Here is a 17,874-nt window from a genome sequence, read left to right as displayed (position 1 = left end):
TCTACACCAGACCCACAGACGGGGTGGCCTGATCCCCCGGCTGCACTCCAGCCCCCAAGGCTATGTCCCGCCTGACAGTCCAGGTCATAAGAGAGACGCTTCTAGCCCAGCCCAGCCAATGCCACGGTGGTCAGGCTCAGGCCCTGCAGGGGTGAGTGCGTGGCCAGGGCCTAAGCCCTTCCAGGCGGGGCCTTGCTCAGTAGAAGTGGTGGCCACTGTGGGGCCAGGGGTCAGCGGACTGGGAGGGAGGCATGTTCTCAAACCACGGGTCCCGGCCAGCCTCCCTCCCTGCCTGGGCCACTGTGGGTCCCTGTGTGTGTGTGTGTGGGGGGGGGCGGCAGCTATTTGAGTCATTACCTGGGCATTTTACCACGTGACAACCCTGCTCACACCAGAATCTGGTCTCGGTGAGGACCAGAGTTTAGGATTCCCACCCAAGTTCCCACCTTGCTCTTCCTGGGCACCTTTTAACATCACCACCAGCCCGGCCAGCCTGGCTCAGCGGTTGAGCATCCACCTAAGAACCAGGAGGTCACGGTTTGATTCCCGGACAGGGCACGTGCCTGGGTTACGGGCTCGATTCCCAGTGTGGGATGTGCAGGAGGCAGCGGATCCATGATTCTCTCTCATCATTGATGTTTCCCTCTCTTCCTCTCTGAAATCAATAAAAATATATTTAAAAATAAAATAACCAGCCCTAACCGGTTTGGCTCAGTGGATAGAGCGGCGGCCTGAGGACTGAAAGGTCCCAGGTTCGGTTCCGGTCAAGGGCATGTACCATGGTTGCGGGCACATCCCCAGTGGGGAGTGTGCAGGAGGCAGCTGATCGATGTTTCTCATCGATGTTTCTAATTCTCTATCCCTCTCTCTTCCTCTTTGTAAAAAATCAATAAAATATATTTTTTAAAAAATTTAAAAATAAAATAACCAAACTAAAGCCTCTGAGAAATCAATGACCTCCAAGCAACCACCTTACAAGGAACAGGTGCTTCTACCTGCGCTGCCTCCTGCAGGCTGCGGCCTGGGGCGGAGGGCTGCCTCGGCCGCTGCCCCCGATTCTGGGATCTGCAAAGTAATACGTCTTTCGACTTTACTTCCTTTGTGTGAGTTTATTGACACGGCGTCTTCATGCAAACAGCCCAGAGCCTTCCCTTCCCCGCCTGGGAGCTCGGACGTCCACCTGTGTGGGTGGCTGCTGCCTCCTCGTTCAGCAGGTCACACCCCAGCCGGGACATCTCCCACACAAGCAGGCTTCCCGCTCCCTGCTGTCCTGACCGGGCTTTGGAGGATGGGGTCAGGGTTGGGGACACACAGGGCGCCTTCCTACCGCAGCCCCTCCCCCAGGGGTGTCACACCTGCACCTGCTGCAGGTACCCTGCCACCTCCACCTGTCACCCCCACCTGTCCCCTCACACCTCTAGTCCCACCTGCTTCTCAGAGGACTGAGCTACCACCACCCCTTCTGTCCTCACATCCACCAGCACGCTCCCCGCCCCCCACCTTCATATAAACCCTCGGAGCCTGGCCGGCGTGGCTCAGTCATTGAGCATCGACCTATGACCCAGGAGGTCAGGCTTCATTTCCCAGTCAGGGCACATGCCCGGGTCGCGGGCTCCATCCCCAGTGTGGGGCGTGCAGGAGGCAGTCGATCCATGATTCTCTCCCATCATTGATGTTTCTGTATCTCCCTCTCTCCCTCTCCCTTCCTCTCTGAAATCAATAAAAAAAATATTTTTATAAAAACACACAAAACAGCCCTGGCCGATTTGGCTCAGTGAATAGAGCCTCGGCCTGCGGACTGAAGGGTCCCAGGTTCGATTCTGGCCAAGGGCTCATGCCCGGGTTGCAGGCTTGATCACCAGTGGGGGGCGTGCAGGAGGCAACCGATCAATGATTTTCTCTCATCGGTTTGATGTTTCTTATCTCCCTCTCCCTCTTTCTTCCTCTCTGGAATCAGTGAAGAAATATATTTAAAACACACACACACATTGTCCCAACCGGGCGTAAGGGCTGAAAAATCCCAAGGTCCCTCTTCCCAGGACACCCCACCCAGACCTTCCACTCATGGGTGATGATGGGGGGCTTCAGATGAAGGAAGGGACTTGGGGTTCCAAGGCCCAGGCTGCCCCTGGGAGGAGGAGGGGGCAGCAGAGGCCGTGTCTACAAGTCAGAAAGGTCTTTATTGTGATGTGGCCATTCCCCAGGAGGAGCCGGCGGTGTGTCCTGAGTGGCTGCAGGGGCCACTCTAGCACCATCTTCACTCTCCTCCGTCCTCGGACAAAACAGAAGCCAAATGATGCCCCAGCCCCAGACTCCAGCCCGGGGAGGGGCCCAAAGTCACCCGGAGCCCAGGGACCGTCAAGGCAGCTTATTGCAGAGGCTGGAGCGGGGTGGGAAGCGGGGGTGGGGCCCGGGCAGCCCCGGGCGGCTGGCGGCCGCAGCGAGGGGCATTAGTCCGGGCAGGGTGCGCTGTCCTCAGTCCCCGAGCCAGCGCGGGGCAGCCTGGAGCCAGAGGGCAGCTCCGCCCAGGAAGGCGTGAGGAAGGGGCAGTGCCAGCCTCAGGCTGACCCGGCTCCCGGCTGCGCCCCCTGCAGAGGCCTGGCGAGGCCGAGGGTGAACGTGGGTGGGCTCGGCGGGCCGGAGCGGGCGGGCCGGCAGTGGGCGCTGCAGGGGGCTGCTGGGGGCAGGGGTGCAGCCGCAGAGCAGGCGGGGCCGGAGAAGCCCACGGTGGCTCGTGAGGGTGAGGCGGCTCCAGGGGAGGGCTCAGGACAGGGCAGCGGGACCAGCCGCTGGGGCGGGACGGGTGCGGCTGGGGCGGGACGGGTGCGGCAGGAGCGGCCGGTGAGCCAGGAGACGCGCTCCCGGACGGACAGCCGGCGGGGGCGGGGCTGCCGGCCAGCAGGAGCCCCACCCTCACTTGCAGTACTCCTTCCTGAACTCTGCAAGACAAGGGCACGGGGTGGGCGGCCGCCCCGGGTTCGGGAGCCCTGCGGGGCAGAGGTCTCCCTCCCGGCCACGCACCTTTGTCCAAGTCGATGTGCTTGGCGGGCGGGGGGCAGTGCGCCAGCGCCGCCCTCTCCTTCAGGATGTTGTTCTTGTAATCTGGGGGGGCGGGGAGAGAGCGGTGAGCCCTGGAGGTGCCTCCCCCCCGCCGCACCCCCGGCGTGTGCGTGTGTGTGCGCGTGCACATGTGTGGGTGAGTGCGCGTGCCCGTGCGGCGGCGCCTCACCTAGCTGGATGTCCTCACTCCTGTAAAAAGCCTGCTCCCCTGTGGCCACAGGAAACTCCGCCAAGTTCACGTCCTTCCTGGGGGGGAGGGGGCAGGAGGGGGGGGAGGTTAGGACCGCGGGAGGCTCCGGCCCGGGCCCGGCCAACCCGGACAGCGGGCGGGGGGCACTCACCCCTTGGACTTCGCCGGCTTCTGGTCCGAGTAGTCGTAACCTGGGGAGGGAGACTCGTGTGGGGACAGTCTGCCCGCCCCCAGCTCCCCCAGCCCCGAACCCCCCACCCAGTACCCAGGCTCACGGGGCGCCCCTGGTCCTCCGCTCAGCCAGGCACCGCCGGCCCCCTCTGCCCCAGAGGCCCCCAGCCCCGCCGCCCCCGCGCTCACCCCCGCGCCGGCGCTGCCGCGTGGCCAGCACCACGGTGATGAGCAGCAGGAGGAAAAGCAGCAGCGTGGCCAGCACGTAGCCCAGCTGCTGGAAGAAGTGCGCGCGGCCCTCGGGCACGATCACGTTGATGACACTGCGGTCGCGCGCCAGCGTGGGGTCTGCGAGAGCCGCGTGGGGCGGGTCAGGGGCGGGGCTGACAGTCGGGGCGTCCTGACCCCAGCCGCCCGCGCTGCGCCCGGTGGCCCTGGGAAGGGACAGGCGGACACCGCCCGTGGGGCCTCCCTCGCTGACCCCCGTCCCTCCCGTGGGGCGGGGATGGGCCGGGCGGGCTCCCACCAGCCGGACCTGGCCGTTCCCAGCCCTTAGATGTTCCCCGGGAGCCCGGGGCGGCCTCGGCACCTGGGGCGGGGGCGCTGCCGTGGCTGGAGCCGTTGCCCGGCGAGCCCCGCGGGGGCGGCGGGGCGGCGGGCGCGGTGACCGTCAGGTGGAAGATGCGGCGCTCGTGGAGGCCGCAGTAGTGGTGGTGCAGGTGGCAGGAGTAGGTGCCCTCGTCCGCCGGCTCCAGCGGGTCGATACGCAGCGAGAAGTCCCCGCGCGCGAAGGCGTCCGCCTCCACCGACACGCGGTCGCGCAGGACCGGCGGCCCGTAGGCGCGGCGTTCGCCCGACGCGTAGAGGTCGAGCAGGCGGTCGGCGCGGTCGTGCGGGACCCCGGGCAGCTGCAGGTCCCAGTGCGCCACCTGCTGCGCCTCCTCCAGGTGCCGGTCGGTCCACACGTGCGCGCGGTTCACGCAGGTCAGGAGCGCGGGCGCGCCGCGCGCCACCACCAGCACCTCCTTCTCGCCGTCCCAGTGCGCGCCGGCGGCCCGGGCTGTGGGCGCAGATCGCTCAGTGGGGGCGGGGGGAGGAGGAGAGACGCGGGGGGTGGGGGGCGCTAGTGCTGCGGGCGGGGAGGGGCGTCCCGCGGGGCCAGCGCACTCACGGTTGTCGGTGACCTCCAGGCGGATGGCCAGGTTCTCGTAGAGGTGGCAGTAATGGTGGTGCAGGCTGCAGGTGTACAGCCCCTCGTCCGTCTCCTCCACCGCTGCGCACCGGGCGGAGAGCAGCCGTGAACTCCCGCCCGCGCCCCCCGCCGTGAATCCCCGGGGCGCCCCGCACCCCCCGCCCGCGCCCCCCGCCGTGATCTCCCGCGGCTGGAGCGCGTACCGCGGATGAGCAGCGAGAAGTTGCCGTCGTGGAAGGCTGAAGGCGACAGCAGGAGGCGGCCGCGGTCGCGCGGCTCGTACACGCGCTGCTCGCCCGCCGAGTACATGTCCACGAGGCGGCGCGCGGGGCCGGCCGGGCCGCTCAGGTCCCAGTGGACCACGCGCTGCCGGTCGTGCAGCCGGTCCTGCGTCCACACCATGCGCGGGCTCTGGCAGCGCAGCACGGCCCGGGCGCCCGCCGCCCCGCTCACCGCCGCCTCCGACACCACCGAGCTGCCCGCTGCGGCGGCCCCCGACGGCCCTGGGAGAAGGGGGTCACTGAGGCCGGTGGGACGCAGGGGCAGGGACGGGGTGGGGCTGGCCAGGCGCGGGGACAGGAGGGGACCGTCGCGGGGCCGGGGCTGGCCACTCACCTGAGCACAGGACGGCGGCGCCTGGAGGCACAAGAAGAACCAGTCAGTGGGGAGGGGTGACCTCGGCCTTTACATCCCAGGCACAGCCGGGAGGGGCACTGGCCCTCGTCCCCCCACCTTTCTTAATATATAGTTTTTATTGGTTTCAGAGAGGAAGGGAGAGGGAGGGAGAGAAACATCAATGATGAGAGAGAATCATGGATCAACTGCCTCCTCCTCGCCCCACACTGGGGACTGAGCCCACAACCTGGGCATGTGCCCTGACCAGGAATCGAACCCTGACCTCCTGGTTCATAGGTCGATGCTCAACCACTGAGCCCCGCCGGCCGGGCCCCTTGTCCCTTCTGTAGGCCCCACTGAGGTGGGTGCTAACACCCGGTTTATGGGTGGGGATAAAGCCGGAGGAGCCAGGAGGACACAGGTGAGGTCTCTCCAGCCCCCATGGCACAGGCACCTCTCCCACAGCCCCCCTTAATCCTCCCAGCCAATGCAGGGGCACCATGCCCTTCGGGGTGCGTGGTGGGTGGTGGATTCGGCTTAGACCCCACTGGCTGGCCCTGGAATGCAGGCTTGTCAGCAAGGCCCCCCCCAGGTGACGGAGGCTGCCAGCACGGCCCCCGGAGCCTGGGCACCAGGGAGGCTGGCGTCTGGGGAGGCAGGCGTTGCACCTGCCAGGGCCGGGCACAGGACCTCACCTGGGAGCCACCCCCACCCCCAGAGCTCGGGGCTGGAGCCTCTGGTCCTGAAGGGCAGGGTCTGAAGCACCAAAAGGCTGGATGTGAGGAGCGACCCCACATCGGCCACCTCACAGCCAGGCTCCTGCTCCGCGCTGCGGCTGGGCGCCAGGACGGAGGAATGTGCCGGGTCAGCAGGCCAGCTCGGGCGGGCTTGGGGGGTGGGGTGCAGGGAGCCAAGGAACAGACCCTGCAAGCCCCACAGTCCCCCGCGGGCTCCCCTCCCGCCCACAGGGAGCACAGGCTGGGGGCCCCCTGCCTGAGGGACCCCGGCGGCTGCCTCAGCCCCGCTCCCGCCCCCCCAGCCCTCCTTGGCCTCTGGCTCCAGGTTCCGCGTGAGGAGGGCGTTTGAAGGCTCACACCCTCCCGGGTCCCGGGTCCCGGGGCCTCATCATCCCTGAGGTCCCCCCTGACTGTCCCCTTCCCACCCGGCAGCCCCCGCGCTGGGCTCGAGCTCAGGCAGGCGGCTTTGCCTAAAACCACACTCCCTGGGACGCACGGGTGGCTGGCGCCTCCTGAGCCCCACACCCCGCACTCACTCTGCAGAAGCAGAAGTTTCCAGACTAAGACTCGGGCCCGCAGCTCCATGGTGCCGCCGCCAGCCTGGCTTTGTCTCCCTCCCTCCAGCTCTAACTCTCCAGAAAAACAGCCGGCCCCCTCCCCCTCGGCCCGCCATGACATCACGGAGCTCTGGGCTGGTCGCGGGCTGCAGACCGCCCCCTCGCTCTGCCCAGCCCCCTGGCCTCCCCCGCCCTGGCCGGCCCGTGGGGAGGGGGCCCTGTGGCCACTGTGCTCCAGACCCTGAGGGCGTCAGGCAGAGGGGGGCCCCTCTCTGGCCCGGGTCCTGGGGAGGGGCAGCAGCCCAGCCCTTGGAGGACGGGAGGGCTGAGGGTGAGGTCCCGATGATGCCTGTGGGCGGCTGTGACATGTGGGGCCCTTCTGGGGTTGCTGTGGGCTGGGGTTCCGCAGTGAGCACCCCCTCACCCCACCTCTGCAGGGGGACACTGCCCAGGGCATTCCCCCTTGTGGGCAGCCTGGCCCCTGCCCGGGGTGGAGGCATCCGGGCAGGGACCCCCAGGGATCCAGGCTGCCAAACCGCCGGCTCTTCCGTTAGCCTGTGATGACCCCACATTTCTTCATCTAGGAACCGGGGATCAGAACGGCCCAGCCCTGGGGGGAAGCCTGGGGCGGGGCCTGGGCACAGCATGAGGCCCTGGTGGTTTCCAGGCATCGTCACCCTCCACAGGAGCCGTGGAGTAAGGGGGGGACCCTGAGCACTGGGGGGGCCAGTGCGGAAGCAACGCCCACCTCTCTGGCCTGCCCCCGCAACATCTGCCCACCATCCAGGGCAGAATCGGGGTCCCTGAACTCAAACCTGGGTTACACAGCTCCTAGGAGCACCCCCACCCGGAGGAGAGGGGAGGGAGAGGGCACGGGAGCCCCCCCCCCCCAGAAGGCACTAATTTGAAACTGGGAAAACCTACGGAGTCACATAAACGAATGGGAAATAACAGAGCAGCGCCGTGTACCAAGCCCGCTCCTTCTAGTTAAGCAAACCTCAGAGGAGAAAACCAGCCGGAGCCACCAGAACCCACAGTGCATTCCTCCGCGGCCGTGCGGCTGGGGTCGGTCCCCAGCTGTCCCTGGCGGGCTGGGGTCTCGGCGTGAACCCTGCCCTGGTCCCCACGTCCTCAGACAAGTCAGGCGCCCAGCCCAGCTCCGGGCGGCGGAGGCCAGCGCCGCTGCAGAGGGGACAGGGTGACAGGAGGGAGCCCCCAACCCACACCCACAGCCCTAACGGAGGTTCCTCAGCGGGTCCAGGCCCTGGGGGGCGGGGCCCGTTTTCCAAACTTGAATGGAACAGGCTCCGCTCACCCCCAGCTCCTCCCGGGGCCTTTCATTCTGGAAAAACAAGCCGGCCTCCGCCCTGGGCCTCGAGGCCTGGCCTCCCTTGTTTTTCTAACTGGTTTATATTAGTGCTGGTGGCTGCCCCCCCCCCCCCCGCCTGCGCCCCCGTGTCTGTTTCTCCATCTCTGTCCTCCGTCCCGCCTCTTGGCCGCCCTCTCTCCTGCGTGGAGGGAAGACGCCCAAGCAGCTGGAGAGAGGCAGGATGGCCTGGGCCGGCCACTCGGTCCGAGGGGACCCAGTTACACCCTAAACTCCTGCAGAGCCTCCCCTCCCAGCAGGTCCCGGGCCCCGGGCCCCCTGTCCTGAGGCTCCCTGGGGTCCTCCTGCTGCAGACCCAAATGCAGGAAGACGTCTGCGGGGGGCGCCCCTGAGTGCACCCTGACCCCCTCGCCACAGCGGGCAAATTGGACAGAAGCAGCCAGGACTGCAACCCCTCCTCCTGCCCCATCCTGTTCTCTCCGCTGAGGCCAGCTGAGCCAAGAGGAGCAGCAAAGGGCTGCACGCCCCACCCCCACCCGCCCGTCCTCGGTAGGAAATGGCACAGATGTGAGCAGAGCGCAGCAGGACCAGGCCACTGCCCCTCCCACAGCCGGCTGAGCCTCCACTCCTTCTCCAGCGCCCGGACTGCTGGCCAGGCCTCAGCTGACCGCTCCACCGGGGACAGAGCAGACCAGGGCGAGGACGCTGGCAGCATCCCCACAGTCCCGCCTGGAGCTCAGGCCGAGCCCCCCCAGCCCCCGCACCCCCACCCGAGCCCTGCAGCCACCTCCCTTCCCTGGGGGGCGGGGCTGAGCAGGGGTGTCAGCGGCAGCCGGGGTGAGAACCAGACTCTGGCTCCCGCTCCGGGACTGGGACATTCCAGGCAGCCTGGCTCATCGGGAGGAAAACCACAGGCGCTCAGAGAGGCACCAGACACTCTCCCACGTGGTCACACCTGCTGTGCGCTGAGCACCTACTGTGCGCCAGCAGGGGAGGCAGCGAGCGGAGGCCAGGCTCCGGCTGCTGGAGCCGTTAGGAAGGGCAGACCTGCCCCTGGTCAGTGAGATCATTCCATGGGCAGTGAGGAGTGCTGTCCGGGGGCCGCAGTGGCCTCTGGGGGGCGACACCCACAGTAAAGGCCCAGGGAACCCCTCCCAGGGGAGGGAGGGGGAGCCGTGCTGTGGTCTGGCTTCCTCGCCAAGGCCACTCAGGGGAGCCGGGCCTGGAGGGACTGAGGGGCCGGGATGTGGGCTGTGACGCAGGAAATGCCAAGGTGGTCGGTGCGGCTTATGTGGAGCCTGGGGACTCGGGACCAGAAGGGAAACGCCGCCCAAGGGCCAGGCAGCGGGCAGCTCCCACCACAGCGTCCACCCTCCCACGGCGCCCGCACCGTGAGCGTGGGCAGGAGTGGTGACTGCAGTGGGTAGCGCTTCGCACCCACATGGCCAAGTGCTAGGACCTCACCCTGTGGGGGGGCCACGAGGCAAAGCCCGGAGGCAGCCCCAGCCCCTGCCAACCAGAGCCTGGACCTCAGCCTGAGGAGAGCCCACCAGCCGCCACCTGGACCAGCGGGAAGACCTGTGCATGCGGGGAGGACGCAGTGGCCGCGGCCTCACCGCCGACCCGTGACCCCGCGAGGACCAGCTGGCAGGCCGGGGCGCTGTGTGGTGCCGGGGTGCTGCGTGCCGCTGCTCAGTTCTGGGGATCCCCAGACGCAGCCACAAGACACACGCGACTGCCTCCGAGCGAAGCCAGGGGGGCACCGACCGGAGGGCAAGCGTCCCCGCTGCACGGAGGGGCGATTGGAGCCCCGTCAGGACGGCCGCCCGGTGAGCTGGGGGCGGACGAGGGGCCAGGCGGGTGGTGCTTTCCTGGAAGCGCGATCGTGCCGTCCACACGAGGGTGAGGTGGAGGGCGGTGGGGCTGTCCACACGAGGGTGAGGTGGAGGGCGGTGGGGCTGTCCACACGAGGGTGAGGTGGAGGGCGGGGGAGCAGGGCTGAGCCTACTACGGTCAGGCCTGCAGGCGCCGGGGCCTGGGGCGCAGGCTTGGCCTCTGTGCTCCAATCTGCCCATCAGGCCAGACGTGGTCCTTTGCTGTCCCTCCCCACCCGTCGGCTTCTACACCTGCTGGTACCAGACTGCACCTGGGTGCCTCTGCCTGTGGGGAGATGTCCGCCCACATTCCTGGGGCCGGGAGGGCAGCCGCCTCCAGACCAACGCCCCGTGCACACGCGGGATGTACATCCTGGCTTTCCTTTTTATAAAGAAGAATGTATTGATTTTAGAGAGAGAGGGAGGGTGGGAGGGAGACACTGAGAGCTGCATCGCTGGTTGATGCTTGAAGGTGCCCTCACCGGGGATGGAACGGACACCTTGGCGCCTACGAACCGCGTGACCCACCGGTCGGGCTGTCCCGGTGGCTAAGCCATGGCTCCCGACGCCTGACCTGGGAGGTTTGCCTTTCGATGTGCCGGCCAGCGTGGCCTCGGTGACGGATCTGCTTCATGCAAGTGTGGCCCCGACAGGAGAGGGTCGGCTCGCACAGGCCCCGCCTCGGCCATCATGTGAGCTCACGTTTGGCGCCTCGTAGAAACGGTCACCACGTGTGCACCTGGGCCCGTGCACACAGGTAATCCTCGCCGACACCTGAGGAGGTGCAGAGGCGGGAGCACCCAGGTCTTGGTTTATTTAGGGAAATGGCTTAGTTAGGCCGCGGGGGAGGGGCCTGCAGAACCGGCGAGTCAACAGGGAAGCCAGTGCTGACATAATGAGTGACAGCTGTCAAAGGGGCACAGGAGCCACCGGGCAGCTCAGGGCCGGGAGCCAGCGAAGCAGTGACCACGGGCGTCCAGGCCGACAGAAGTGACCGCGTGACTAGAGGGCCGTCCTCTGTGCGGGGGACGCCAGGGCCCAGCGGCTCAGCACAGCAGGGCGCGGGGCCGGCCACCTTTGACCCTGCAGGTCAGGAACTCGTGCAGGGCTGACCGCACAGCGTGCCCGCTCCACGAGGGAAGGGCTGCTGGACCCAGGCAGCTTTGCCCAGCCAGCTGGGTCCTCTGCCCGTGGGCCCTCCCCCCCCACACCACCTCCTCATGGTTCCTCCCAGCCGGGGAGCCGCCAGCCCGAAGGCCTGAGCCTGGCCGCATCGGACCACCTCCCACTGGGAGGGGCAGACCCAGCTGATGGAGCAGCAGCGAGGCCGCAGGCCCAGGGGCTCAGGGCAGCGAGGGGGGCTGTGCCCTCTTCACAGGTGACACCACGGGAGGCGAGAGAAGAGGAGCCGTGAAATGCAAACAGCTCAGAGCACCGTCTCAGGCTTATGTCCTTTGTAAAATGTACTAATTATTTTAAAATTTTTTATTGATTTCAGAGAGGAAGGGAGGAGACAGAAACATCAATGATGAGAAAGAACCATGGATCCGCTGCCTCCTGCACGTCCCACACTGGGGATGGAGCCTGAAACCCGGGACCCTTCAGTCCGCAGGCTGACGCTCTATCCACCGAGCCAAATCGGCCAGGGCCACTTCTTTTTTAAAAATGTTTTTATTGATTTCAGAGAGGAAGGGAGAGAAACATCAATGATGAGAGAATATCATGGATAGGCTGCCTCCTGCACGCCCCCTACTGGGGATCGAGCCTGAAACCCGGGCATGTGCCCTGACTGGGAATCGAACCCAGGACCCTTCAGTCTGCAGGCCGACGCTCTATCCACTGAGCACACCGGCCAGGGCAGGTCACCTTGTCTTTTATAGCGTCATAACGGCTGGGAGAGATACATCGTAGTTTTCATTTCTCGGACTGATTTGAGAAAAACCTGGGTTTGTTTTCCACTTGTTTATAATTCACTGGCTGGGTTTTGAGTGCGCCCTGCCCAGGGACTGAACTGCAACCTTGGTGCCTCAGGCCGATGTCCTAACCACAGAGCCCCCCACACAGGTTACATCATGGTAGTAAATCCAAAGTATGAAACCAGACTGAACTGTCCAAGGTCTCACGTTGATTAAAAGTATTATCTGAGCCCTGGCTGGTGTGGCTCAGTGGATAGAGCGTCGGCCTGCAGACTGAAGGGTCCCAGGTTTGATTCCTGGACAGGGCACATGCCCGGGTTGTGGGCTTGAGCCCCAGTAGGGGGCGTGCAGGAGGCAACCGATCAATGATTCTCATCATTGATGTGTCTAGCTCTCCCCCCGCTCTGAAATCAATAAAAAAATATTCCTTAAAAAATGTATCATCTGAGCTTTTCTAATATAAATATGAACATCCACACTTCCCGGCCCGACGTAAACACTGCAGTCTCGCTGCGTGAGGTGGTCTCGCAATATTGGCACTCTGCATGGATTTACATCTCTCCTCAGCCAGCGGTCACCCCAGCTCTCTTTCCTTCCTTCCTTCTGTAGATTCTGCAAGAAAATAACTCTCTTTTTTTTTTTTAAATATATCTTATTGATTTTTTACAGAGAGGAAGGGAGAGAGATAGAGAGTTAGAAACATCGATCAGCTGCCTCCTGCACATCTCCTACTGGGGATGTGCCCGCAACCCAGGTACATGCCCTTGACCGGAATCGAACCTGGGACCTTTCAGTCCGCAGGCCGACGCTCTATCCACTGAGCCAAACCGGTTTCGGCAAGAAAACAGCTCTTAAAGGGTGGACACTCCTCAGGCATCAGAAGGTCAGTGCTGCCCGGCCTGTGTGAGTCAGTGGGTGAGCGGCCCAGGCACAAGAGGTCACTGGTTGCAGGCTCGATCCCAGCAGGGGGCGTTCAGGAGGCAGCCAATCGCTCATTGATGCTTCTATGGCTCTCCCTCTCCCTTCCTCTCTAAGATCAATAAAAACATTTTTAAAAAGTTCAACTTCCTTTCCTCTCTGAACTCTCACGCCCTCAGCTCACGCCCACAGCAGCTCCGTCCACTGGACAGGCTCTAATCACACTCATCACGTGGTTTCCAGGGAGACAGGCTGGAGCCACACTCACAAGCTCAGGAAGCTTCCCAGCCACACAACTGGGGGATCGAATCCAACTGTCGGGGAGCATGGGCTGGCCTCTGGGCGCCCAGCAGGCGGCTGGGGTCACCCTCTGGCCCGCACCCAGGTCTGGACCTCTCGGCTCAGTCCTGCAGGACGCTCCCTCCGCTCCCCACCCTGGGTCCTTCCCTGGGGAGCCCAGAGCGGAGCAGGATGGCCAGGAGCAGTTTCTCTTCCCAGCCTCATTCTCAGCCCAGGGGGGGGCCCCGCAGCGATGCCTGCTGTGTCTGCCCCTGAGCAGCTGAGCTGGGAAGAGCTCCCTGCCCCCTCACCCGGCCCAGGGTTCTCCCATGGGGCCTGAGCCTGCCCGGCTCCTACCTTGGCCCTCCACGTGGGTGGGAATGCCCAGGGCATGGAGGAGCCCCCGAGGCAGGGTCCCCACAAGTGCATCCCACCACCCCAGCAGCTGTGCCTCGGGGACCTCCCCCGCTGGAACCTTAGCCCCAGGCACCTGCCAGGGGAGACCGAGGCAAGGGGTGGGCCACAGCCAGGACCAGGCAGGCAGCCTGCAGGCCCCCACTACCACCCCTCTGCACCCCCCGCTCAGAGGGTGCCTGGGGTCAGAACGGGGAGACAACAGGGAGAAGGGGCTGCACTCCCCACAGCTGGGGGGCAGGGTGGAGGCTGCACAGGGAAGAGGGAGGGGCAGCCTCCTTCGGCCTGGGAAGGGCTGTCGAGATAAAAATAAAACCCCAGTTTCTGCCTCCTGTGTTTGTGGCTGGGGCCCCACAGGCATCCAAGCCACAGGCAGCATGAGCGGCGCACACGCCACCCAGGACGGGCAGCAAGAGGGGCTGCCAGGCCAGGCCTGCGGGGGGAGGGGCTGGGCAGGCCCTGGAGCTGTGCTGACAGATTGGTGACACTGGACCAGGGTCTGGACTGCGCTGCCACTGAAGCTTGGGGCTAATTTTCAGCCGGGGGGAGGGAGGGAGGGGTGCTGCCCTGTGCACAGCAGGGCATTCAGCATAGCCTGGCCTCCACCCACTGTACCTCCACTGTCACAACCGAGATGTGCCCAGATGCCCTGGAGGCCACGGGAAGCCTGCTCTGCTGGCCCCGCCCAGGATGGAGGAGGCTGGCCCAGGGGGCCCTGTGGTGCCCCACCAGCCCCCAGGTGCACAGCTGGCCAGCCGCACCCCCAGGGCTCCCCGCCTGGCCCAGCTCCAGAGAGAGGCTTTGTCTCCGCTGCTCTGACCACCGAGCACGGTCCTCCTCCCGCCAGCCGGGCAGCTGCCGTGGCTGAGGCACACTTGGCACCAGGAAGGCAGGGTCCATTCCTCCCCGGGGCGGCGTCACCACCCAGGCCCTGGCCCAGGGGCCTCACACCACCACCCACCACCACCCACCGTGGGGGTAGCCGAGACCCAGAGGATGTCGGTGACCCTAGCAGCAGGGTGCTGACTGCTGCCCCCTGGCGGCCACCAGCAGAAGCAGGCCTGTGCCCTCTGAGGCCCTAGGTCCCCCCCAGGTCATGGCCACCGCACACTGGTGAGCGCAGGCCCTGAAGGCCCACGTCCCCTGATGGGTCCCGCGGCCAGCAGCCTGCATGCCCGCCCAGCTCACATGGGGCGGGGGCCCGCCCGGCTCCCTGAAGCAACGGGGTTACCGCACAGCCTGGTCTGGTCCGTCCCAGGAGAGCTGCTGGGAAACCGCACTCAAGCCCCCCAAGACCTGCCTCCTCCCAGGAAGCTCAAACCCAGGCCCCGCACACATTTCAGGGCCAGTGCCTGCCTGGCGGGGGTGGGGCAGCACAGGAAGGTGCTGGTCTCCTCTCCTTGGACTTGGTCCCCCGTCTGAGGGTGGGAACCAGCCTCCCCAAAACAGCCCAGCCCCCAAGCCCATGCAGAAGCCCAGGCCCTCCAGGCCCCCACTTTTGGGGATAACGCACTCCCTCCCCACCCAGAAGGAACCCGAGTCCCGGGGCCGCTGGCTCACACGAGGGCTCCTCCAGCCCCCCGACACCTCCTCACCACCCGCAACCCCGAACCTGACACCCCACTCAGGCCCAGGAAGTGGCGGAGGCCCCAACCCCAGCTGAGCAGGGTGGCTCAGGGGGCCCGTCGAGACCCAGGTCTTCGGAGCCTGCGGAGCATGGCCCATCCTCTCTGGGGGCACCGGGGCCTCTCCTGACTCCCTCCCTGTCTCCCCAGGGAGGCCCTCCCCGAGCTCCCCTCTTACACCTCGGCCTGGGCACGCCTGCCATCTGTGTGACCAACGAGAGGCTGCCCGCCCAGGGGGACACAGTGCCTTGCGGGCAGAGCTGGGCCTCTGGTCACAGCGATTCCCCCGGCCTTTGTTCCTAAGGAGCGAGGCTGTCATTCCCACAGGCCTGGCACCAGGACAGGGGCCTGGCACCAGGACAGGGGCCGCCCACCTGCCCCCAGGGGCCTTGGGGCCTCAGAGCCCCGCACCAGCCTCAACCCCAAGGCAGCTCACACCAGGAGGAGGGGGTCCAGGCAGCAGGAGCAGCGGAGCTCGTCAACGTTTATTACAAGAGGACAGCAGCAGCGCCGGGCCCGGGCGCCTGCTCACTTGCCCCTGAGGTAGATCTTGGGGGTCTGCCAGCCGGGAGGGGCTTCCTTCAGGCCCGCCTTCAGCCAGATGCGCTTCAGGTCTTTCTCGAACCTCACCTGCGAGGGCAGAGCAAGGGACCGCGGCCGGTGTGTGGCCACGCACTCGGCCACGCTGCCCCCGCTCCAGGCCCCCGGGACCCACGCGTACCTGCTTCCGTTTCAGGCGTCCTTCCCGGACCTTCCGCCGCAGAAACCGGGTCCTCTTGACCAGCTTGCGGTACTTGTGATGGTTCATCTTCCGCCGGCGGATCTTCAGCACGTTTTTGCACTGAATCTGGGGTGCATCCTGCACCTCCCCACGCCCCTGCTCAGCTCCTCCCCCGACCTGGCCAGGCGGACACTCGTAGGCCTGGGCCGGCGCCACAGTCCCTGGGACCCCAGCCTCCAGTCTGGGCAGGAGGTAGTGGGCGGTCAGCCAGCTCTCCAGGGGACTGATGGACATCTTCCTGGGGACCAGCATCTCCTCGAGCTCCAGTTGGACCCCCTTGCCCGGGAGGACGGCAACCCTACTCGGGCCTGCTGGTTGCGTGCTGTAGCGGGGCCTGCAGGCATGGCTGCCCGGCGCCCCTGAGACGCGCCAGGGCCCGCGGAGGCCTGCAGGAAACACGACGCCAGTCACCACCCATCGGTCTGCACTAGCCTGCGCTCAGCCGGCCGGACCTGCCAGGACTTGGGAGCAGAAGCGCCATCACAGCCTGGGATGGCCTTAGTCCTGGTCGGAGCCCCCGCTGATGCTCCGGGGGAGAGGCGGGGGGAGGGAGAGGCGGGCAGACTTCCCCTTTGTGATGCTGGGGTGTTTGCAGGGCAGTTGGCGTGGCCAGGCCCTGGCCTCCGGATGGGGAGGCACATGCTCCTAACCCGGCTGCGTCCTGCCCGTCTGGCCCCTCGGGAGCGCTTACCTGCCCGGGGCGCGACCCGCAGCAGCTGAGACGTCAGACGCACCAGGAACATGGTCTGCGGGTGGCGGCCCAGGTGCTCAGCGGAGCTGGAACACAGGTGCGCGCTGAGGTCAAGGGGGCGCCGGCGGCGCGCGCAGCCCGGGGCTGGCGGGACTGGGGCTGCGGTCCTGCTCGCCCCGGCACCCCGCCACCTCCTCGCCCACAACCCCCGGGAGGACCCCGCTCCTTCCCGCAAGCGACCCGCCTCCCACCACGCGGCTCGGGGCCAGTCACCGACCCTCCCTGGGTCTCAGCTTCACCGCAGGCGCCGACCACGCGGGACGGAGCCGAAGGCGGGGAGCGGCGCACCACGGCCGCGGGTGGGCCCTGGCCCCGGGAGGGTGGCCCACGCCGGCGGCTCTCTCGGCAGCCCCTGGTGCACCGCGCCGCGGCCGCCTGCCCGCCTGCCCGCCCGCCCTCTCCACGCCGGATACAGGGGACCAACACTGACCATTCCGCCGCGGTGCGCAGGCACTTCCGGTCCGGTCTTCAGCCCGGGTGCCGCCGCCCGGCGGTTCCTACGTCTAGCGCCCCCTGGCGCGCTTACAGAGCCCGACTCCGCGTCGGCTCAGGCCCCAGCGGGCCCAGAAAGCCACGGTTTCCGGCCAGAGGAGCCGCCATGCCACGCCCCCAGCCCTGCGGATCCATTGAGAAGAAAACTACATCTCCCAGAATCCAAGGGGATGCCCTCTGCGCCTGCGCGGCCGAACTCGCGCCCAGCGGGACTCATTCGCCGAGGCAGGCGGAAGGGAGGTTCCGGAACTGCGACAGGCCTGTCATCCCGGCGACGGAAGCGGAGTGCGCGGGGCGACCAAAGCGACTGCGGTACTGCACCCGCTGGGGCTGGAGGCTGGGTACGCAGTCCCCGCAGGCCCAGCTTCCCCCTTCCCCTCCTCCTCCCCCTGGACGGGGCGTGAAGGGGTCAGACCGCGGCGCCGGCGACGGATCCCGCAGCTCGGGCCCCGGGGGCGCCCCGCCCCAGCCCCTTGGCGTGGCTGCCTCCTCTCCCCGCCAGCGCGGAGGCCCGCGCCTTGCAGAGGTGGAGTTCCTTTCCTTTTTAAAAGCGAACTCCCAAACTGTGCCTGTGGAAAGAGAAATCAGAAACTTCAGTTTTTGTCCAAAACCCAAGAGGACTGGGTTTGGCTGAGCCGGTTGCTTCTCACGGTGGGGGCTCCCAGCGCCCCGCGACCCCTTCTCGCTCAGGCCCGGGCTGGAAGGACCGGCAGGGGTGCCCGGGAGAAGGGTGCGGTGCCCGTTGGTGGCTCCACCAGCGAGTCCAGCCATCTCAGGCCCCAACCTCATTAAGCAATGAGTGCTGCATCCACCCGAGGGGGGGCGGCCGAAACCAGGCCCCAGGCCCGGCTCTCCACTGAGGCCACGGGATGGCGCCGTGCCCTCCCGTCCCGAGGGGCTGCCCGAGCAGGAAGGTCTGAAGGTGTAGCCACCTCGCTGCAGCGTCCGGACTTCTAGGATCTGGTCCTAAAGAGC

General features: G+C 66.4%; 2 protein-coding genes across 5 annotated transcripts; both read right to left on the bottom strand.

Annotated features, from left to right (window-relative positions):
- Window positions 1-2,161: 2,161 nt before the first annotated feature.
- On the bottom strand, window positions 2,162-6,638 carry MXRA8 (matrix remodeling associated 8). 2 transcript variants are annotated; one of them, XM_059691603.1, is made up of 10 exons: window positions 6,502-6,638; window positions 5,229-5,249; window positions 4,817-5,116; window positions 4,593-4,694; window positions 4,011-4,481; window positions 3,611-3,769; window positions 3,402-3,441; window positions 3,230-3,306; window positions 3,022-3,102; window positions 2,162-2,939 (listed from the first exon to the last, which is right to left on the bottom strand). In XM_059691603.1, the coding sequence occupies exons 1-10, from the start codon at window positions 6,548-6,550 to the stop codon at window positions 2,914-2,916; spliced, it is 1,326 nt and encodes a 441-aa protein (XP_059547586.1). In that variant the 5' UTR covers window positions 6,551-6,638; the 3' UTR covers window positions 2,162-2,913. The 2 variants fall into 2 exon arrangements, with proteins under 2 accessions (XP_059547586.1, XP_059547587.1); XM_059691604.1 differs by lacking the exon at window positions 5,229-5,249 and having other exon boundaries at window positions 4,817-5,133; window positions 6,498-6,629.
- An 8,688-nt stretch (window positions 6,639-15,326) lies between these two features.
- On the bottom strand, window positions 15,327-17,029 carry AURKAIP1 (aurora kinase A interacting protein 1). Of its 3 annotated transcripts, none has more exons than XM_059691586.1 (4): window positions 16,838-17,029; window positions 16,348-16,433; window positions 15,597-16,042; window positions 15,327-15,505 (listed from the first exon to the last, which is right to left on the bottom strand). In XM_059691586.1, the coding sequence occupies exons 2-4, from the start codon at window positions 16,397-16,399 to the stop codon at window positions 15,404-15,406; spliced, it is 600 nt and encodes a 199-aa protein (XP_059547569.1). In that variant the 5' UTR covers window positions 16,400-16,433; window positions 16,838-17,029; the 3' UTR covers window positions 15,327-15,403. The 3 variants fall into 3 exon arrangements, with proteins under 3 accessions (XP_059547569.1, XP_059547571.1, XP_059547570.1); XM_059691588.1 differs by lacking the exon at window positions 16,838-17,029 and adding an exon at window positions 16,621-16,819; XM_059691587.1 differs by lacking the exon at window positions 16,838-17,029 and adding an exon at window positions 16,625-16,819.
- Between the last annotated feature and the right edge of the window lie 845 nt (window positions 17,030-17,874).

The sequence above is a fragment of the Myotis daubentonii genome, chromosome 3 (assembly GCF_963259705.1).
Source record: "Myotis daubentonii chromosome 3, mMyoDau2.1, whole genome shotgun sequence".
NCBI classification, from domain to species: Eukaryota; Metazoa; Chordata; class Mammalia; order Chiroptera; family Vespertilionidae; genus Myotis; species Myotis daubentonii.
Note: the sequence above shows the minus strand (reverse complement) of the source record. Positions and strands in the feature narration are given on the sequence as shown.